This window comes from Cotesia typhae, unplaced genomic scaffold (genome assembly GCF_013202065.1).
Source record: "Cotesia typhae breed Kobodo isofemale line unplaced genomic scaffold, CoteBio_Ctyphae contig_123, whole genome shotgun sequence".
Taxonomy (NCBI): Eukaryota; Metazoa; Arthropoda; class Insecta; order Hymenoptera; family Braconidae; genus Cotesia; species Cotesia typhae.
Genome location: NW_027423715.1, coordinates 819,940 through 843,899, shown reverse-complemented (window position 1 = coordinate 843,899; position 23,960 = coordinate 819,940). Strand labels below are relative to the sequence as shown.

Below are 23,960 nucleotides of genomic sequence, written 5' to 3'. Positions count from 1 at the left end.
ATAGAAGCTCTGAGCAAAAAAAAAATTGAAATATTACAGTTTGAAAATTGAATTCTAATGTTGAAAATCAATTTGATGCAAGAAAAAAAATCTTGAATAAAGAAAATCATATTGATAAGATTTATCATTTTAATTTAAACATAAAATTTTTTGAACTGAGAAATTTTTCTTAATTTAAATAAATTTTACTTAATTAAAAAATTTTCCCTTGAATCGAGTTCATTTTTTTAACATCAAAAACTCGGTAAGAAATAAATTTTAAAACTAAAATTTTATCTTTTAAAAATGTAGTCTGAAATAATAATTTTTTAGTTGCCTTTTTCTCTATAATTTATCAGAAATAATATTAAAAAAGAATGAAAATTCGATAGATGATAAACTGTAAAATGTAAATAGGTATGAAAATATGTGAAAATAATATAAATGTCAAGTGAAGAAAACTTAAATGCCTGAGATCGCGACGAGTCGAGTTAAAGTGAAATATCAAGCATCGATCGATCGTGATCGATCATTATCATCTAGTAATCCGATCTTCGATACAGTTACAATTCGTTTACTTCCATACGTGTACTTCATACCTACACATGTTACGTACCTATACAAACAAACTAGATTCATGATCACGTCGTCACATGCCCACTCAACTTTTTGAGCTCTTGTTACATTACCTCCGAATAATCCACATCTAATATAAATAACAAGACATATTTTACATCCAATATCCCTTTCACACACTACACCTATTACTTGACCTTTTCATTATTATCATTTATCATACATTTTATAAACTCTCAACTCGCTATTATTGCCTTCAAAAAAATAATTTAATCTCTCGTATTCGAATAAAATAAAAAAAAAGTTATTTAATGTCCGCAAAGTACCGTATTATTGCGAATAAGAGACTGTTTAAGATAAAATAAAAATACCGACAGATATGTTACTACTGTAACATTTTTCTTTATCACTTGAGATACTGTGGGTGAAATACACGCCTGATTTAAATAAAATATTTATTGCTATCCGCTATAAAAATATTTTTATACATAATTATTTATCCGTAATCTACATTTGGAAGAATAATTTGTTCAGTAATAACAAGGTTTTAATTACCGACGCGCATACAATTAATTAAATAATTAGAATTTTTCAACGCGAATCAATCGACACTTTAAACAAAATCACGATGACCTCTCTAATTATTTTATACGCATATACATCATGGAGGTGTATATTTATTTATATATGTGTATACACGCATGTACATCTAGCCCTCATGGTTAGTTAACGAGTTCCCACGAGACGTTAGGAACCGTGTAATAATATACAATGTGAATGAATTATGAATGAAAATTGTAAATTTAATTGCATCCTAATGATCGGCATCACGTTAGTAAATTTTCTTATACCGTTTTAATTTCATATTTTATCAAGTTTACTGTTTTTTTTTTATTCTTTTTTCCTTTTTTTATTATGTACTGTATTCGTTATTTATTGCCTATTAAAATATATATTTGTGGAAAAATAAATCAACTTTGACCTGATCGAATGAAAAATTTATAATTCTGTCAAAAATTCAAAGCTTGTAAAGCATTGATCATTAATTTTCTCATTCCGGTGGTAAAAATTTAATTTTCCAAAGACGATAAATAGTTTTTTGTTTTTCTTTCTGCTCTAATAAAAAAATTCTTGAGTCAAGAAATATTTTTTTGTAACTCAATAAAAATTTTTTTTTTCTGTATCGAGACTCTAAAAGTCCAAGTTTATAAATTAATTAAAGTTCTTGGAGAAGATTAATAAAAAAAACATAATAAGAGATCACCAGGGCCACCGTTGTCGCTGATGTAGCAATAAAACAAAACTAAAAAATCGAGCTCGGAAGTCGTGCAATACTTTTCGGCTCGACGCGTGTACTAGTTGCGAAAAAGTGAAATGTTGCGGCTCGCTTCCGCTCTCTTAATTTTGTTATTTTTATTTTTACAACATTTAAATCAGTACAAGGACACTCGGATGATTAGGATTAAAAAGATACCGAAAACAAAATATTTATTGATTTCATTTTTTTGATCAAGTCTAGACTAATTTATTTCTGGTTAGAAACATTAAAATGAAATATTGCTCGCAAAAATTTCGAATTATGAGATTTAATATTTTAACATTTAACCAACCAATCAATCATTTCATCAATATGATAAATGCAATTGGTATTACCAATAAATAATATTTTTTTGTAATTAAATTTTTTGCGGTTAAAATTTTTTACCTCGGTGTTTACATTTGTTTGTTTGGATAAAAAGTTTATATTTATGTAATTAATAAAAATAGTTTATTTTTATAACGACGTGACGAGAAACGCCTTTCATTGAGCCCGTAGCCCTCGTTATCTTATAATCGGCGGATCTCGCGCGTGGGTTCGCTCCGAGTTTATAAAAACAAAAAGACTGAGTAAATGGATAAAAAAAAAACTCCTACACAAGAGGAAAAAAAATTAATAACAAAAATGTAATGCGTTGAGGACGCGCAATGGTAATTAAGGCCAACTTTAAAGACTCCGTAGGACGTCTTTGCTGTCTAATTAACGAATTACAATCTCTTTACAACCAGCAACCATTCTTCAAATACCTGGAAAATTATTTTACTATTTTTATGCGTATTATCATTGAGCTTTTTCGTAAATTTTTTTTTTAATTGAAATTTTATTAATGATTCAATTTAGTAAAAAAATTTAGTTTATTAAAAAAATTAATTTATTTTAAAACAATTTGTTTATTTATTAAGTATTAGCAATTATTTTTAAATTTTAAATAAATTTTATTTAACAAATGATTGTTTAACTATCAATAATAATATTTATTAAATCATTTGACATTAAAAAAAATCTAATTAACAGTTAATAGAGCTCATTATTAATGATGAAAATATTTTTATAAATTATAATTAAATTTATATTAGTATTAAAAAAATTCATAAAAAATTGCTGGAGTAAAAATTGAATTTTTAGCAGTCGTAGTAAATGTAAACTCTAATTACCTTTGTCACTCCATATCTTAGACTGTCTCATTATGAATAAAATTTGTATGCCGATTATATTTATACACATACCTGAAAAGATATCGGTAAGCTAGGTGGGCAGTTTCTGGTAACAGCATCCGAGTAAGATCAGGATTAACCGAACGAGTAAAAGAGACCGCGAAATGTTGATAAAAAGTAAAAAAAAGGTGGATATATACATATGTGTAGTTAAGTAAAGGACGTGGTAAAACGAATGAAAGAAAAAAGGAGGGATAAGGAAAAGATATAATAAAAAATGCTTAGGTAGGAATGGTAGAGATCGGCGAGAATATTGAAAGTACGGGTATGTATGTGGTACAATGATACCTGGTACAGAAGTTGAACGCCGAGTAGAGACCAACAAGTACTGTAGAGCGAAAGCACGAGACCAGCCCTTGGTGCATTATATCTGTGGATGTGGGCATCGTACGTCGTATGTCGTATATTGTACGTCGTATATCTCGAGGATGTGTTGGGAGGTAGGTTCATTTACAGCATAAAATACATAGAGGTTGTAAGCGAGCTGTATTGCACGGCTGTTCGGCTTAGTGTAGGGAACAGAACAGAACAGAACAGAACAGAACCCTCAGCGACTACTCGGCGTGCTTCTCTTCGCATCGTCGCTCCAGATCTAACTGATAACGACGAACACCATTTTAGCGGTTCCTTACACACCAGACATCCGTTCTCTGCCGCCCGTGATACGGCACGCTACACCACACACTCCGCTCTACTCACATTAATATGCTCCTGTACACTAATGTTCTGTTTATACCGTGCAAGATCTTTAGCTACCAACACTTGGCCCCTTTCAGATTTATTAAACTTTATTTTTTACATAATAGAAATATTTTTTTATTTACTTCTTTCAATGTTTCAATTCTTATATCGATAATTGATAATTTTTGTAAACTAAAAATAAGTGATTTTTTTTTATTAATTACTTCATTAGTAATGTTCTAAGCTTGTTTACACAGTGAGCTGGAATTGATACATAAGTTTAGTCCAAAAATAATTTTATAGTTCAATTAGTTCCTTCCTCTGATGAAATCGTTTTTATTATTAGTTATCGGCTAACGTTCGAGAAAAATCTCAAAAAATTCCAAATCGATAAAAATTTAGCAATAGATTTGTTCTCTGGTGGAAGTATTTTAATTTTTGCTAATTTTTGATTTATTATAGGATCAAGGTCAGATAAATTGATTAAATTTTTAGAACCATGTTGCGTAAATCCAACTAAAGCCATAGTATTGGGATCATTTTTAATCGAGCAAATAAGCAAATCGTCATCTTTCTGCTGGGAAAAATTAATTATTGTCTGTAATTTATCCTTACTTATAAAAAATTTTATTTTATTCTAGAGAAAAAATCTTGGAGTAAGAAAATCATACAAATTTTCTACTTTAGTTGGAAATGAAAAATTTTGCAAAATTATATTAGGTCAAGAATTTTCCTCTAGAATGAAATTAAATTTTTTATTATTAAATACATTGTTATACTAACCCATGAACTGACGATATTTGGACAGTTTATTTTATTGACATTCTTTACTCTATTAATTGAATCAATATTATCCGACGATACACAAGAATGTGCTTCATCCAAAGTAATTAAATCTGAAGGTGTCTGAACTATACAATCCGTGAAATTTATCTTATTAACATCACTGGCGAAATAATAGAAATATTCATTTGCATACGACGGGTTCATTTTTTCTTTATTGATTATCAACGCAAAATTGCGTAAAGACGGATCGAAATAGCGGCTCAAATCTTCATTGAAGAAAATATTATTTTCATCAACCGTTATTTCAACGAGTTCATCATTGTAGATGAATGCGTAATCATGTTTGTATAATTTGAGGTTTCTATAAAAATTAAAATCATTCAAGTATAAAAGCTCTTTGTAAAAAACGACTGCTAATCTTTAATTTCATCGGTTTATTAAAACAAACTGTATTCTAGAAAAAATATTAAATTTGGGAAATACTTACTCGTAAATACAAGTTCCTGAAGCAAGTAATATCTGTCGATTGAGTAACACAGCGTTGCAAGCAAGTTTTTCTACTTCTACATTATTTAATTTACTTATTATTCGCAACGGAGTTAATTTTTTTGTTCCTATTTTTGCAGCTTTGCAGTAAATAAATCCGATAAAAATAACAATCAATAATCTGTAAACCTTCATTTTTATATTTCTTTTGGATTTTATGAAAAAACAAAATGAAAATAATTTTTACTTAACTTTACTTTAACGTATGTTCGTAGTAATATATTTTTTAATAAAGTGAATACATACCTTATTGTATCTAACTTATTGGAGGAGTAGATTGAAGCTTTTATTATTAATCACAAAAATGTGCGTCTTTATATAGCTCTTATCTTTTTTTCAAAGTCCAATTACGGGAAATAAAAAAATAAAAGCTATCAATCCATTTTTTATTATTATTTCACATAACAATGACAGTTATTTTTATTGTATAGATTTAATTTTAAATTATTATTCTGTACACTGAAAAAAAAAAAAAATTAACTTGATTCTATATAAAAATGATTAAATTGAGGAATTTTTCCTTGATTTAATTTTTGATTTTTTATCATCTTGGGTAGTCAATAGGGCCTCTACCAAAATTTCGTTTAAAAAATTAATGGCGTAAGACAATAAAATTCTAAACAAATTTAAAATTTCAATCATTAGTATGCAAAATCAATTTTACGAAAACTTTAAGGGAAAAACACTATTAGATTGGTAAAAAAAAATAATTAAAGTTAATGATTGAATTTATTTATTGCGCATTACATATTTTAGACTATATCTATCTGTAACTTTAATTTGCTTCATCAGTTTTACCAAAATTGTAAATTATTAATTCTCATTAAACTTTCTTAGTATCGAAAAAATTCTGTCATTTTCAGGACTAAGGAAAAAGTCACGTTGGTATATCCACCGAAGTAAATTCAATCTATGCTTGATAATCATCCCTAAATTGGATAAATTTATAAAGTGCATGTTTATCGGCTCAGTAGGGTATTTACTGCTCCTTTTATAGTAAAGATGATACTCGAATCCCACTAAAACCATTTCTTCAGAATTTTTTCTTGAACATGTCAGAAGATCTCCGTACCTCTACAAATAAAAGAATAAATAAATTAATTATCAGTTCGTTCAAAATTGTTAATTAGAAAACTTACTATGTTATCGTAATCAATAACCGCGCAATGAATATAATTGTGATGCCCCATTTTGGTTACATTTCGAAGGGTGTTTTCTGAAGCGCAGGAATAGTCTTTAATGATGTCTGATTCTACTGACTGGAGCTTGCATTTAGTGTAATTGATATCCTCAACATTACTTGCTAATTTAAAAATATAATCATCTGAGTTTTCTATAACTACTGGATCTTCTGTCTTAATCAATGCGACGTTACGGATAAAGTAGTAGCTATTTCTTCTTATGTATTTTCGATTTAGTGAATTGTCGTAGACGTAGGTGTCGCTGTTATTGGACGATATGTATAAACTGTAAATTTAAAAATTGAATTAATTTATAAAATTAATTATTTACTTAATTGGAATTTAGATCACTTCATTCAATGGAATAAAAAAGAAATTAATTTACCTTCTTGCACAATCTCCGATACTAAGAATCAAACTTGGACTAATCAACACACCTTGACATACAAAATCCTCGTTGCCGTTTATATTTAACACGATGAATAAAGGATAATTTTTTTTTAGCTTCGAATGGAATCCATTCGCTACACTACAAACTACAAAAAAAATAATCAATTTTTCATAGGTTTTCATTTTAAATTATTGAAAATAATCACTTTACAAACTAATCAAAATATTGCACAAATTAAAAAAAAAAAAACTAATTTTTGCTAAAAAAACTGAACGTAAAAAAATATTCTTTTTTTAAAGGAATTTTGGTTTTTTATGAAGACTACCGTCGTTTATGTCTAGTACATGATTAATAAAAATAGAACATACTTGAAAAGATAAAACTTGTTAATGGTTTGTCAATCATATCGATTAACAAGAAATAATTAGTTTCAAGAAATTAAACGATCGATCGAATTATTTTTTTCAAATTATAAATTTTCGTCAATAGTTAAGTAGATTTGAAAATTTTTTTATGAAATAACTCATAAATGTTCTCTATCCTAAGGATATAAAAAAAACCATCCATCAAAAATTTTTTTGACACTTACAATTAATAATAAAAAATGCAAATCTCGCAAAATAAAATCTCTAAGACAGAATAATAACTCGGATAAAGTAATGTTTATTTATGTACCGATTAACTATTTCAATTCCTGGACCTAACCCGCGATGAGAAATCCAAAACCGTGACGTCGTTAAGCTTTAAGATAACAACACTCGTGAGAACGTAATTCTTATTATAATATACATAGTGGCGCGGTTAATTCGCATTAATTGCTCTGGTACATTTATGCATTATTTTACTTACACTTAACTGCTCACCACCCATGTATATACTCTATCTATACACATATAAATAATAAATAAAAATGGAGTACACATATACGCTCTCCTTATCTGTAAATAATTTAATAGAGCACTAAAGAGAGGGAAGCTTACTATAATAATAAAAATAATAGTACCGACAAGTAAGTTATGTTTCTCAAGGTACAGTGACCTCCGACTTCTTTAGTGACTTGCACGCACTTGCAAGTTGTTCTCTGACGCGCCCAGGTGCGACGTTAACCGTTAGAAAAATTGCGTTCATATACATACACACACTTATAAGCGTAATATCTTCAAATATGTAATGAGAGAAAGAAAACAGAAAATTGTTGTGAAAGAAAAAATGGATTAATATGAAAGAAAAAAAAATAATTGATAAGTTATGTTTATTTATTTATAAATTATATTCTAGATTTATATTTATGCTAGGTGGGAAATTTTATGTCTATATTTATGCAATAAGTATAGTTATAATGCGTAGTTACTAGTTATAAGTACTAGTAAAGGGGATTAGAACAATGCAGTACTTAAATATACTGTTATATTATATTTATTACTATTTATTGGCTCGAAGGTCTTTAATACATTTTTTTCATTACTTTTATGTTCATATTTTTGAGCCGTTTTGTAAGCCTGCGTTTGCTTTAGGGCTTACGAATGGAAAAGTTGACTTCATTGAACAGAAGGAATCTGTAAGTAAAAGGATTATTTTCAAGAATTCTATCGTCTTGAATATAAAAAAGAAATTCTTGATTTGAGATAAATTTACATTATTTGAAGAGATTCTGAGAGGCGTTTTTATTAATTTAATAGCTAAAAAAATTTCTAGACAAAAAAAAACAAAGTATTTTCAAATTAGTTTCCTTCAATTTTAATTTTTAAAAATGACAGGAAGCTAAATTTTACATGGGACTAGATGAACAATAAAAATGAATATCTCTTGTAAATAATATAGAAAGTAACATGATAATTATTATTTGAACTTTTATAATTTGAAAAATTTACTTTGTACAAAAATTATTTCTTTAGACTCAAAAAATTTCTTTAGAGATCGTCAGAAAGCATTCAAAATTATTTTCATTACGTTCCTTCCATTGCATAAATTTTGGCAGCACTAAACTCTCGATATAACCACTTAAATTTTCACAACATCCAGGATTACTCAACATTTAAAAAAATTTCTAAACAAACCTCTGCAGCTAAAAATTATAAAATTATTAAGAAAAAAAAATTCACACAAGTTCATCAACCCTGACTAATTATAATACATGCATCCCGTGAGCACGAGACTAGTCCATAATAATAATCCACGCATTCGATCCACACATGCACACACCGGAGGACTTGAAAATTTCGTAACACCTGTAAATCGTGAGACAAACTGGGGATCTGCAATTATATTACTATGCTTATCATGCACATTTCAATTTCACCCCATTTAATCATACCTGTATCATGTATTTATTATGATACATGAATCATGTATATATTAACTTAGCCACATAAAAGAGAAATTCTCACTTACATACAGTTACATTAACTCCCACTAAGAGTCGCTTAAATTAATACCTGCTCTCGAAAAATAAACATCAAGCCCTTCATTAATTATAAGTGTAATATTTACATTTATACACTGCATTCTAAAATTCTCGGACCAAGGATCGTGAACCGGAAGCCCTTCTTATTCTAGTTCTAGGCTAACAACCTCACCCTCACCCTAATAACCTCCGTTAGCTCACTTGAATCTCAACTCATGATACTTTTTATTATTTTAATATTAAAATTAAAATTATTATTTTTAAGAAATTATTTTACTTACACAGAAAAAAAACTTCTTGCATCAAAAAAATTTTAAGGAAGACAAAAGTTATTTTATCTTGGTTCAAGAAATTTTCAATCTTTCGTAATATTTTTTTGAGCCAAGAAAATTTAGCCTCTAGTAAAGAATTTTTTTTTCAGTCTAAATTAAGACATTTTTGAGGTTTTTTCGAACGTTTAAAAAATTTCCTGGATTAAGACAAATCAAGTTAAATTTTAAGTCAAATAATTTTGACTTCCTGTCGCCTAGAACCAAATGGTTAAAGCGACGTTAAATAAATAATTAAAAAAAAAAATCTCGACTTTTCTGCTGTGTGTCAACGTAATATTAAATGCTAATCACTTTGAAGACACCAAAGTAAATTTCAGTATTATGAATTATAAAATAATTCACTTACTAAAAAAAAGAGCTTCTTTCTTTAAGACAACCTCAGTCGGGGACTTTAAAATGCTTCATATATTTTAATTTCTTTATTTTTTCTGCATTCATGAACGGAAATAAAATAACGATACACGTTAAAAGTTGACTGGACTCCCTTATCGGCATGCGAATGCGGTTAGATTTAATGTGCGATCGACCACCTTGCTACTGGGATTCATACGCAAATCGTAATCGTATATACTACAAACATATATATGTATACGTACATACGTTTAATGTGCCAGGATGGGAGTGAGAGAAACTGCCCAAGAAGTGCATGCACTTGGTACTGGTATACATGTCTGTATCACATATACATATATATTTATACAATACTGAAGTAAGAGAGAACAGCACAGAACCGAGTACAGGGTAAAAATATATAAAACCAAGTGCTCGTTACGCGCAGTGTTGTATGTACAACGCCTACTACCATCAGGGCAGACTTTACCTTCCCTATCCTTTTCTTGCTCACTATCCGCCGCGGTGATGCTTCCAAGCGCATTTATTTATTGCCCGCAACCCACCCGCTTCGATGACAACGTCCACCCTGAGATAAACATCGCGAGATCGACTTTTTTAAGCTCGATAAGGATAAGGCATGCGCTTTTCTTTATCACCTTTAATAATCCCGTATTGTGGATTTTGGTAATTTAATTTAATTGTTGTAGATTAATTATAAAAAAATTTCCGAAAATTCACGGCTTATTTTTTTTTTATAGAAATTAAGGATTTTTTTCTATTTTTCAGAACTTTTGGACAAAGCTTGCTGTTTGTTCTTGTCATCCACGAGCCATTTCTTCAAATGTAAGTTTTATTTAAAATTTTACTCATAATTATTGTATATAACTTTTTTTTGAACTCTTAAAAATTCTTCAACAAATTATGATTGAAAATTTTTTAAATGAAAATCTTCAGATAAAAAAAAATGTATTTTTTCCTAATTATATATTTTTTTATCTTGAAATTATATTGAATATAAATTAAATGTGTAGGATTTTCTGAGCATTAAAGATTATGAGCGGTAATTAAGTAACTGAAAAAGTAGTACACCTGTTAGCGACGTACAGTATGATACAATACAATATGATAGGCCTCATAATCCTGAGCAGTGGTCACGGCGTCTGCTGTCATCGCCTCTTCCCTTTGCTTGTGTATTATACGGTTCGGTAATGGACAATGTTACCTCTCCGTCTATGGATATATCTCTCTTTTTTCTTCTGATATTTTTCCTCCCATTCGTGTATCGCGTGGGCGGCACGCAGGTAACGACCGACTCCGGGATTCGCATACATACTTTACGCTTCGGCACTCAAGCAATTTTCATCCTGCAATCTTATTATATCTATAAAGACATGTATCTACTATAAATATACAATCAATAATAATAATAATAAAGATTTTTAATTTTTTGTTTAAATCACTATTTTGTCAAAAGATAAAAGATACGAAAAAATTTATAAAAAATTTTTTTTATTCAGAATTCAATTTTCTACAAAAAAAATCTCTTATCATTTTTCCATATCTTAAATATTTTGCACAAAATAATGTATACTAGCAACTTAATAATATAAATTAAAAAAATATATTTTTCAATAAAATAAAATAATTCAACAACACTTCAGTTACATTTCCAAAAAAAAAAAAAAAATAATAAATAATTAATGAACGTTCAATTTATTGCATAAAAAAGTCGTTGATCTGACGCAATAAAAAAACAAGTTGTGTGTTTTATAAAAAAGTAACAAGATGTTACACGCGAAATAGAAGCAAAGCAAGAAATCTCGATTAATACCATACTAACACACGAGTAAGGAAGATGCAATCCTCTCGATCACTTTTATAGCTAGAAAACCTTGTTGTTACATCTTGTATACACGTGTCTTAATGTCACTGAATAGTAGAGTATTTAAAGCTTCTTATAACTTATAACACTCAAGTTTATTTACTGTTTACAATTTATAACCTCTTTACATAATTTTATTATTATTCAAAATCATGAAACATTCAAACGGTTGTTTTTATTATTAATAAATATATTATGATAATTAACTAGATGGCATTGTTGCTCTTCTGATTAATTAAGATTTAAGATAAAAGATTTTATTTGATATAAGTGTAATCGTGACTCAAACTTATTTATTTCCTTAAAAAATAATTTAGCCTCATTATTCATTATTAATATAATTCAGTTATAGTTTAAAGTGAAGGACAAGCAGTTAGGTGGTTATCGTGGTATTCGTTCCACTGTCGTAGCATTTGCTGGTCACCTGAAAGAAGTCACTATGGCCAATTAACCATTTGAAGAGCTTACGGTTCTCTCAGTAGTTACTTCCGACAATCTCATTTTTTATTTATTCTTAAAAAAGATCAAAATGTCACAGATAATAGTGACAATAATTGTTCTATTATTGTTATTTTTATTTTTTAATTGCTTTAAGCACTAGTTACACCTAAAAATTTCTTGATTTAAGAGAGAAAATTTAAATCAACAACTCACGAATTTTTTTCTCATCATATAGAACGACTTTTAATGAATTTAATGAAAAAAATCCTTTTAACTATATTAAAAATGTTAATTTTCGAAGAAATATTGGATTTTTAAGTTAATGATAAAGCCTTTGAATAAAATAAAAATAAACCGATGGTATCTGGATGAAACAGACAGAAGAGCTGAATGGAAATGGTTAATAGAAATAGATAGGTAGATAGATAGATTGCTGGATAGGTATAGGCATAGATATAAAACATGAAAGGTCACTGATGACATTTAGAATCGGTTAGCTCTTTAAAATGAGGTATCATGGGCAGATATCGAAGCCGGAAGTGACGCTGGAGATCGTTCGCCACGCCTCATTGGAGACCAGAGAACGGGGCTTAGTTTTTGCGCTTGAGCTCGTCATTCTGGGGCGTGCCGCGATACAACCACCAAGAAACCGGGTATCGTTTATTTGCGTGACATCGATTATGCAATTTATGGATATCTGTGTCAAAGTCACACCCCGAATCTTTTTTCTTTCAAGTCCAAATTTTTCCTTCATTTTCATTTAGTCATTTTTTTTCTACCTCGAAATTTGATGGGAGAAAATTTTACTTCGAATAAATTTCGAGACGGTCCATTGAATTTGCATATATAGTACACAGTCAAAAACTTATACTTTTTTTTTTTCGTTTTTTGGGGTGTAAATTTAAATGACAGTTTATGAGTCGTTGACGACGACATTAAAAATTTTATTCGAATAAATTTGAATTTTGAAAATAATAATTTTAATGAGTTAATAGAAGTTCATACAGAAAAAAATTTTTGACTTAGAAAAAAGTAGACGTTGAAAAAAATTAATTTAAATAAGAAATTTCTGACTTCAAGAATTTTTAAACTCAAATAAAGCTTTCGATAATGATTTTTCTGATGAATCATTTTTTTTTTTTTTTTTTTTTTTTTCAATGTATAAAAATAAAAATAAAAATAATTTTAATCGAAATATAATTTTTTTAATTCATAAAAAATGAACTTAAGCAAAAATTACTTAAATAATTTTTTATATTAATTTTCATGGTTCAATTAAACTTTTTATTATGCTAATACTTCGACTCGGATATTACAATCATTAATTAAAATAAAAATATTTTTCAACATTATTAATTAATAATTATGATTATGACTATGAATAATAAAAAGAGAAGACAGCTCATAAAGAGACGTAATTTGGTGCCCTCGCGTGCCGGTTTCTCGTAACCTGGTAACTCCGCGATGAGGTCGCGACTCGCGAATGCGCCAACTCCTTACTTTGCCAGTGTAGTACTGATACTCGAGTTTTATTATTATTATTATCATTATTATTATATTACATTGCATTATATTAGTAAAGAGCGAATAGAATGTATAAAGCAGAGTGCAAAGTGCAGAGTGAGAAGAAGAGTGCTATATATAATAGTAACGAAGACCTGAGGACTTAGACGACGACGTACACAAGACGGTGAAGAACCATCGTTGCCAGTAAGCTGGTGTAAGTTGGTACTCCAGGATATTTCGTCATTTCCTGCTTCTCACGCGATACAATCTAAATTAACTATGTTCGCTAGACCTCCTCCCTCGCTGTAGAGTATACTCGCATCTCAGAAAATTTCTTATTTCCTAGCGAGGGCACCGGCTTATATGTATAAATAAATAAATAAATAAATAAATATATGTATGTATATGTAGAGTGGAGTGTGGAGTGTAGAGTCTATGTATATATTTAAAAAAAATGTACATCAACAAGGATATATAACATATAACCCATGCTCGGCTTTCACAATTCTCCGTTTTCGCACCCGACAAGCTTCAACGCACCTCGATTATTAAATCCATCGTAAACTTTTGATTTATATTTAATATACTTGCCAATCATTTTGTTTCGCTAGTTGTATTATGGATTTCAATTTTTATTAAATTGGATGGGAATGTATGTTGAAAAAATTAAATTGATTTTAAAGGAAGGATTTCAAATCAAAGAAATTATTTTTAAAATTTCTTTGTCTTAGAAAAATTTACTTGAATTTACTATTAATTCTAGAGTAGTTATTAATTATTAAAAGCAATTATTAAAAGTAATTATTAAAAGCTCTTTTAATTATCAAATTAATTAAAAGAGCTTTATTGGTTAAAGAAAAAATTTTCAAAGGCCAAAATGTTATGTCTTTTCAACTTTTTAAATTAAAATTTTTTTTTTAATTTAATTTTTAATAATTTCGTTATAAAAATCCTGAAAATTGTCAGATTCTTAAAAATAATGTTCTGGTTTAATATTTTTTCCCTGAATCAAGTTAATTTTTCCATCAGAATAAAATTATATTTGAGGTTTAAGATTTACACATTATTGTTGTAATTTCGAATTTTTTACGTGTTTGGATTTACCAAAAGTTTTTTTTGATGTACCGTGATAAAAAAGGTAACAGGTAAACAGATAAAAGGATGTCACGATAATTTATAATTAAGACGGCTGAAAAAAACACATGTAGTAGCGAGTTGCGAGGAGTGAGCGTGTGTAAATTATAATGCGTAAATGTGTATAGTAAACTAAACGAATAGAAGAAGAAGGCAGATGAAAAAGCGACAGATAAATAATAATAATAAAAAAAAAAAAAAAAAAAAAGTGTGTTAAGAAAAAAAGTATTCTAGTTTCACTCGAGGATTTCGAGACTTCTCGTTTGAGCGAACGGAAAGGTTCTCCGGTACCGTGCCTCCCACGAATACTTCTTCCACGACCCAACAGGCACGCGGTCACTTCCGGTTGCGTATAGAGGTAGCTGGTAGAGTTCACCTGGGTACATCTGAGGGCCGCAACGTCGTTTCACCAGCAACCAGCAAATGAACACGCTTAAATACTTGTACTTGTACTCTTCTCTTTAATCTTATTATTAAGACTCGCTGGTCATTAGATTAGATTCCAGATGCCTTTATAAATATCAAGAAAAATACCTGCTTACATTTTGATTTTATTTATTCTCTTTTTATGCATCCTTATTTCGACAACTTTTTTACACAAGTTATCTGACGAATCTAAAACTATGGTAATTTTTTTCCTCGGAATCAATTGTCGTTGAATTATAATTTTATCTTCGGATAAAGAAAAAAATTTTTTTTTTTTTTTTTTAATTATTTCTTACTTTAATGTTCTTCCGAGAAATTGATTTTAATTAAATAATTTAAAAAAATTTTTTTTTTTTAATCTTAATTTTCTAAATCTAAACACTGAAAATTTTTTAGCGTATTAATATGACCTTTTTATAAAAATGTATACTTTTATAAACCCACAATTTTTTATCAAAAAAAAAAAAAAATTCTCTTGTCTCTACAATTTTTTCATATTCTAAACTTATTAGAAAATTATCTTAATTATAGAGATAAAATCTTAAACCTAAAAATTAATTTAGCAAAGTTTGATTATTTTTAATTAAGAAAAAAAATTTTTAAATAAAAAAAATTAACTTAATCCCAAAGAATTAATTGTTAATAAATTACAAATGCATTTAAAAAATGATGAAATAAATATTTCGATTTCCAAGTCAATTGAATTAATTTTCATCAGCTATAATAATAACAACATCGCTTTAATAGATAATAAATGAAATAAAAATAAAATCAGATATCATCATCTCAAATGTTAAGACCACACGGCAGGATGAGTTGATAACTTTCACATTATTGGATTGAAATTCATGGCACCGTAAAGACCAATGCGGAACTGAGACTTTCGGCAAGTCACGTTTGAAGTTACGCTACATATATGTATACATATTTAATAAAACAAGATATAGATTTATCCATAAGTACATGTGTGAGTAACTATGATTTCTCGACGTACTTATATTAGATGGTACACTTGATCGGTATTATATGGTTTATCCCCGGAGTTAATAATTCTTATTCCAAGTCACAAGTCAGCATCGCCATCGAATGGTATCTATGGCGTTTACTTACTTCCATTACATTACACTTTACACATTAGCTCATTTACTAAACTCTCACTATCTGTCGATCAGAAGCTTTAACTCGGCTAATAAAATTTGCACGTAACACGTGTGTACATGCAATGTAATGATAGTGCGGCTTATAGAGACACGGGGACTTACTCTGAGCACACATATAGCTTCCTTTTTAATCGGTATATAATACGTGCCTCTGGACTCGCTAATGATCCCTCGTCAATCAATCTATCACTTTTAATTTCAAATCATTTTGTAACTATTTATATATTAATCACGGGTTTTTATTTAGTTATTATTTCTAAAGAGAGTTTTTTTTTTTTTTTTAATTTTTATCGTTCAGATACGGCAGGAATTGACTTTTAAAATGTTCATGTTAATTATTTCAAGACTAATTAAAATCAATGATAGAAAAAAAATGATTATCTTGTGAAATATGATTATAAAACTAATCATTTTAACACCGGAAAACTTTAATACTGTTTTAGATGGTTAACACTAAAAATTTCGTATTGTAAATGATATAATTTAATTTTCTCCGGGTAGTTATAGAAAAATGATTAGTTTCTATAAAAATAAAATTGACAGAATCGAAAAATATTTAATGATGAAAAAATGAAAGAGAATTTCCTTCCAGATGGCATAATGTTTAGTGAAGTAAATTTATGGTATCTTAAATAAAAATTGAGCTTGAGTATCCAAAAGTTTATGGATATCTCTGGTTGATTCACAAGGGATCTTATAAGTATTTCGATATAAAGCAAAACCTCTCGGATTGTCTTACGCTTTGCTAGAATGCCCGTAAATCTCAGATCTGTCGTCGATCTACACGCCGGCAATAAATCCATACGCGGTCCAGCACATAGAAAATAGAGAGAGGAATAATCTTGAAAATCACTCGGTACTACACACGTTGTGGCTGCTCCTCTGAGGGACCGCGCGCGTTCACCACCGAGCTCCCAGTTTAACTTGCATTGAATATCATCAAATAAAGAGAACGAAAATGCGGACTGATAGTGGATAGGAACCAAGTTATTTTGTACAAGCCCTTATGTCGAAGCCTAATGTGAAATTTAAGTCGCTGAAATATTTTAAAAGTTATTTTGGAGCAAGAAAAAATTTTTTTGACTTATTCTTGAGCCACGAAAATTTACCCTCCAGTCAAGAATTTTTTTTTTCAGTGTAGCTTAAGTTAACATTGTTATAAAAAATTAGTTCCTCACTTGTAGGATTGAACTATAAATTTTTCTAATAAGAAATTGTTGATTAATGTATTCCAAATAATACAACAAAATATGATATTAATAATTGTTGGCTAAGTTAATTGACAATTAATGGTCAATAATAATTATTATAATATGAAAATTAAACAAACAATAATAATCGATCTATAAATTACTAGATAAAAAAATAAAATTGAGGAATACAATCTCTACAATGTATCAAAAAGATGAATTGAATTAAACAAAAACACAAAAACAAAACATTGAATCAGAATGTGACTAGTCTAGTACAATAGTAAAGCCTCAAGTCGTCGTCTGTAACAAATTAACCAACCAAAGTAAAGAATAAGTGAGCACAGAGGATCAGTAATGTACTCGGTTGTTGCTGTTGTCTCTCACTTGACTGAACATTACTCTAGTTGAGCCTTTACTTGTTTACTTTTCCTTGTCTGACAATCCATCTATCTATCCGTCTAAATTTAAATATGTATAAATGCAGTGTTACGTATTCTAATACATCCATACATACTTAGAAGCTAGTGCTCATAACGTAGCAAGTGAAGTAAAGTATCGAGTGAAATGGTTAGCTTAACTTATTAGAATGAATGCCGAGATTAAGCAAATAAAAGTATGCAAGTAAGTAAGAAAGACTCAGGCTGAGTGCCGATCTCTGGCAGTCTGGTCTCATACCCGCGGTGGCTCCACCTCCCAGGGCATCTGCCGGCACAGAGATAATTTTTGCCGCGTATTTGCAAACTGAATAATAATAAATACGCGGATAAGCGAACGTGAAGAGTCCGCGTTCCGCCTTCACGCAGCTCACTCGCAACGCGGATTGGTCGCACTGATCGCGAAGGGGACGGCGATCTTCGTCGTCGGCTCGCGGACCGCCACCGCGGACCTACTTTATACTTGCTCACCGACGCGTCGTGATACGTACACAATATTCCTTCTCTTTTCCCTCGTATCGTATTGTACAGTACGTTCCTCGGTTGCTGCTGCCGCTGCTGCTTACTTATTTATCTCAACTTAAACTTTTTCCTTTTTCCTCTTTCCTCTTAACTTTAACTCGGCGGTTTATCCGCGGTCCGCAGTCCCAAGTACGATGTAATGCCCCAGGCTCGGGCTGCACGCTGCATGTGCATGAGTGTACCCGAGGCGCCTCTACTCTTCTCTCGAGGGAACTCGCCGTCTTTACTTGGAGTTTAACAGAGTTGAGTTGCATCCTCGACTCACTACTTGGCTTAGCTCCATTATATAGTATGCACCATCCAGTATTGATTCCAAGAGCTTTAAAGTCCCTTATATTACTTGCATATACACACAACAGTGCGCTCGGAGGCTGTTTATTTTTTTTTTTATGGCCTCGTAAACCCACAGCCGAAGATATTCTATGCCTTGTTTCCCGGATTTCAATGAAATTTAAATATTTTTCTTTCTTTCACTTATAGTTTTCCGTAAGGTAATTATTTACTTTAAGGAGCGAGAGGTATTTTAAATCTTGCACAATGGATGCACTCCGAAGTTGAGGAAACAATAATATTTTTTTTTGTACAAATATATTTCTTCATTTTATGAGGCTAAGTTGCGAAAATTTTAAGGTAGAAAATTAATTTTCTTTTTACTGAAGAATTTTCATTTTTTTTTTTTTTTTTCGTAGTGAGAATTGGAAGACAGTAATTGAGATATATGTTTATAAAGATTTTTATCTTTGATTTTTAGGTAAAAATATTGTCAACAGAAAAAGGTATCTTGATGGTTTAAAAATAGATTTTTCATAATAAAATTTTAGGAAATAATTTTAAGAGAGAAAAAAAGTTCTGGATAGATCTACATAAATTAAAGTTTTAATTTATGCAAGTCTTTTTAAGAAAAATGTAATCCTGATTGATTTAATCAAACACTATTCAATTTTTAGTTCAATTTATTTAATAAATAAATAATCAACTATCAGTATTATAAAAGTTGGAAATTCTTACAACTAATTATTATTATTATTATTAATTGTTATTAAAAATTAAGGAGAATAAGGAGATAAATAGAGTACAAGATAGAGAATAAAGGTGAAAATAGAGTAAGTAGTAACGTCGTACGTTTAACAGTGAAGGTATAGTATAAATATAGAGTATCAGAATAATCATGATGTCCATACAATTTATTTCTCTCTCCCTCTTCTCTACTATAAGGATCAAGATTTAAATTTATTCAAGTTATCTGCTCGGTACACTGGTATCCATTAGCTTGTACAACCGGCGTAGTTTCATGGTTCGTTACAGAAAGACCGACAAAATTCGATATGAATGAAGATAAACTCCATATACATACGATAAAATTATTTACAACTCTCTTTTTTATTTATTTACATATTTTTTACGGGAATCCCACCCCCTCCGAGCCTCCCTCGGTTATTTTTCACCTGAGCTACTTAACCCGATACAATATCGTTGAGGCTAGGAAAATAAAATTGGCAGAACTGGAGTGCTATTAAAGGAAGCGTAAAACTTTAACGAAGCGTTAAACCGAAGAAATGTTTAATGTAATTTGTGTAATTACTAAATGGATAATGCTGAAAAATAACTTTGCTTGAGAACTATCATCATCGGCGATGCATTTCATACCCTGTTGTTTTGATAAAAATATCTAATTTCATTATTCACTCGCTATTTATTTATGTTCTGTATAAATTATTCATTTTTTATCGCTGATATTTCAATTAGCAACTTCATAATTTTAGAATATTCATTTTTAAACTAGTAATTAATAATTTGAAGCTCTCAAAATAATTTATGTTACAAAAAAAAAAAGATCTTACAACTTTGAAGGGTTTGAAAAAAAATTTTAATATTTTTCAGGGACAAGAAATTTTTTTGCTTCAATAAAACAAGAATTTTTGTTTTCCAAAATATTTTTTTTTAGTCAAAAAAAATTCTCTTATGATGAATTTATTTTTCTCATATAAAAATTTAATTAAAAAAAATTTTTTTCGTTAAAAAAAATGAAAGTTAATCAATTTTCTAACGAGTTTTATATTTTTTGACAAAAAAAAATTTTTTTTAAATTCTAAAATTGAAAATTTTTAAGAGCTATAAATAGAATTTTTTCTTTTAATTTTCTTAGCACATGGTTATAAAAAATAAACATGATTTCTAAGTAGTAACACAATTAAGATGATTAATACCGAAAGTCATCGATTTCTCGGTTTGGAGAGCACGCTCCAGCCTCGTTACCGAGCCCAGTAACACATAAACAGTACAGTTGAAATAAAAGTACAGATATAGAGCTAGTTGTATCAAACGAAATGAAAGAGGGTATCTATCCTATCTCGGTTTGGTCTAGAGACCCCCGCGGTGATTCATATAAGCCTTCGGCCAATCCACCACACACTTCTTGCTCCATCTCACACTTATATCAACTCTTCTTACATTATTATATTGTATTGTATGGTCTACTCTACTCCTATCCACAGCTAAACATAACACAACTATCTGCCATGTACAATGCTCTACGATACACACTACGCTGTACTGTTCACTAGGAGACGGCCTTTCTCTTCGTGTGCTAATCGATCCGCTTCCTACGCTTGTAATTATGTAATGTTAACGGCGACCTAAGGATAGACCTAAGGCGTTCCAAAATTCCCCATAACCTCGTGAATTTTTTTAATATTATATTTAATGTTTAATATCATATGAAACTCATATCATACCCATGACAGTACAAATACTATCCTTACACTCTGATAATTAATATTATTTATGTTTATAAACAAACAAGTTATCATAATAAATATAAATTACAGTACCTCACACTTATCGCGGTAAAACTTTTACAATTTTTTAATTTATAATAATTTTTAATTATTGAAATTTTCTCATAAATTGAAATATTTTTGTTGAGTTTTACAGAAAAGTTTCCAAAAAACTATAACTTAAAATTATGTCTAAGAGACGGAAAAAAAAAAAAAAAAAATTATAAGGACCCTCTTATGGAAAATTTAATTTCTTATCGAAAAAATCCTTTAAAATTTATCTGTATTTTCATTATTTAGCTCAGAATTTTAATTTCAAACTTAAACAAACAATTGAAATGTTCTTTAATTATAAGAAAGTTTTCAAAAAACTTTAATTTAAAATTATGTCTACGAGACGGAAGATAAAAAAAATTTATAAGGACCTTTTTTTTAAAAAATTAAATTTCTATTAAAAAAAGTCATTACTAATTTTTCCAAATCTCCAATATTTAACTCAGAATTCAAACTCTGAACTTATAAAAAAAATTTCTCTTAAATTCTTAACATTTATCGTAACTATTTTCCGATTTTCAAACCATAGAATTTTTGCTAAATACTCAAAAGTTTACCAAAAAAGTGTAGTTCAAAAGTAAGACCCTTGATCCGTTTAGTACTCGGCCTTTTAATACCATTGCATACATATCGTGGGTGCGCGGTAGATCTCGTCTCCCTCTACTCTCTCCTCTATCACTCTTTCTTTTGTTGCATCGTCCTGCGGCGGATTTCGCGCCCGAGTGGCGCGCAGTCGCGACGGGCGCCTCCTCGATGACGGACGGCCTCAACTTCTTCAACTCTTAACACTACAATATTTACGTCGAACCAGTAATCAAAACAGTGACTAAACAATTAACTCTTTGAATAAAAAAAATTTTTTGCTGTTCGAAAATTTGTGTACTTAAAATAATTTTTTTAAAATGATTGTTCATTAATCATAAATCATCATTAAATCGATAAAATTTTATCAAAGTGCAGTGATCTTCGTTAATTTAAATTTTCATTTTTGTCAGACTTATTAATTTTTTTTTTTTTTTTTTTCCACTAAACTAATGAGTTTCATCTGTGGAGCGATGAATGATTAATCTCAAACCCCGATAATTTAATAAAAAAATTTTTGACTCACTGATCGCCTACCCGATCGCCGCAGACACACGTTATTATGTCACACTCCCACACAACCGACGGTACATTTTGTCGCGGGTGTATCGACGTCGTTTGACATTTCCGCCGGGATTTAACACGCCTGGATGAGTGTCTTACAGTATTACAACCGAAAAAAAGTCGATTTATTTACCGAAATAATTAGAGACTTAAATTATCAATTGATTGTGTCAAAAATGATTCAAATTTAAAATATTTCCAGCTTGGACTGTCAATCAAATCACGTGTTGTGTAATCCGTAGTTGTGATTCATAGTGGTAATTTATTTTACATCACAAAATAGTGTCTGAGAATTCAGTGGTAAATGAATTAATTATTATTATTATTATTATTATAAATATTATTATTTAATTGAAAATTATAAATTTTTAATTTTATTGGAAGTGAGTGAATATTAACAAGTTTTACTTTAAAATTGAAGGAGTATTATTTGACAGTGGATTTTACTTTTAAGGGAATGAATGAGGAAAAATATTGAAGGTAATTTTTTTTATTATGTTGGATTGTATTATTTATTTTTTAAAAGTTTAATGGTTAGATCATTAAATAGGAAAGACGACGTCAGTTAATGCGCGTTGAGACGCAAATAATGAGCTTGAGATTCTGGTTAATAAGACGGACACACGTGAGTTGCGGGAGTACATTTTTTGATAGTAGAATCGACGTAAGACGGCTCGGGAATTTTTATTGAATAAATTACAAGTGTTTTTTAATTAAGAAAATTTTTTAAAAATTTCTGAAGGACAGAATATTTTTTTTAATATTTAAATTTTTATTTAATTTCAATCAACTTCCTTAAAAGTACAAAAAGGGTTCTATATTATAGAATTTATTTATTTTTCCGTAATTTTTTTTAACAATAATAATATAATTATTAAAGAAAAAATAGATAAAAATCAGAGGAATAAATAATAAGAGTTTTTATTTAATTCGATAATAAAAATCGATGTACATATCAAATGTGATTGTCATTACTCATTACAATAAAAAATGATGGTAGTATATACATAAAGAATGTCTGGTGTCAAGGTGTCACATAGCACTACTCGGAATAAAAATAATATTAATAAAAAAATAATAACAATAATAATGACACTAAGAAGAAGGAGAATTAATATAATAAAAGTTTTACATCAGTTAGCAGCTAACTCATCGCAATATTAATTTACTTGTTTAAATAATTGCAAAATTACAATTTAGGATAAGCTGTTATTAGTTTTTTTTTGATATTTCATATATCAGTTGAAAAAGATGTAATGCATGACAAAGTGATAATTAAAATAATACGAGTAGGAAAACTTAGACTGACATTTAACCTGATTTTTTCATAAATAACAGACAATTAATTAAATTGGTTTTAAAAAATTCGTTTTTATTTTTTGTCATGATTTTTTAAGTAATAAAAAATAATGATAATAATAATAAATATAATTATAAAATTTCTCAAGACATAATATTGAACCCTGCATTACGCTGAAACTATTACATATATATTGACTATCTGAGGATAGAACAGAGGTTGCCTATAATGTCTGAACTGAAGG

The 23,960-nt window shown here is 29.1% G+C and overlaps 2 protein-coding genes across 5 annotated transcripts in view; one reads left to right on the top strand and one right to left on the bottom strand.

Annotated features, from left to right (window-relative positions):
• The window catches only part of LOC141535290 (uncharacterized), a 64,081-nt gene that overhangs the window by 16,590 nt on the left and 23,531 nt on the right, over positions 1 to 23,960 (top strand). The window contains exons 1-2 of one of the 4 annotated variants that reach the window (XM_074255152.1): positions 22,043 to 22,716; positions 22,838 to 22,896. The gene's annotated coding sequence lies outside the window, so the exon portion shown is untranslated. Of the gene's footprint in view, positions 1 to 10,527; positions 10,585 to 22,042; positions 22,897 to 23,960 lie in introns of those variants that run through there. The other 3 variants (XM_074255175.1, XM_074255167.1, XM_074255160.1) reach the window with 3 other exon arrangements.
• Positions 5,817 to 7,077, bottom strand: LOC141535547 (uncharacterized). Its single transcript, XM_074255519.1, has 4 exons — positions 7,041 to 7,077; positions 6,667 to 6,817; positions 6,240 to 6,567; positions 5,817 to 6,174 (listed from the first exon to the last, which is right to left on the bottom strand). Exons 1-4 carry the CDS (start codon positions 7,075 to 7,077, stop codon positions 5,914 to 5,916), a joined length of 777 nt encoding a protein of 258 aa, XP_074111620.1. The 3' UTR covers positions 5,817 to 5,913.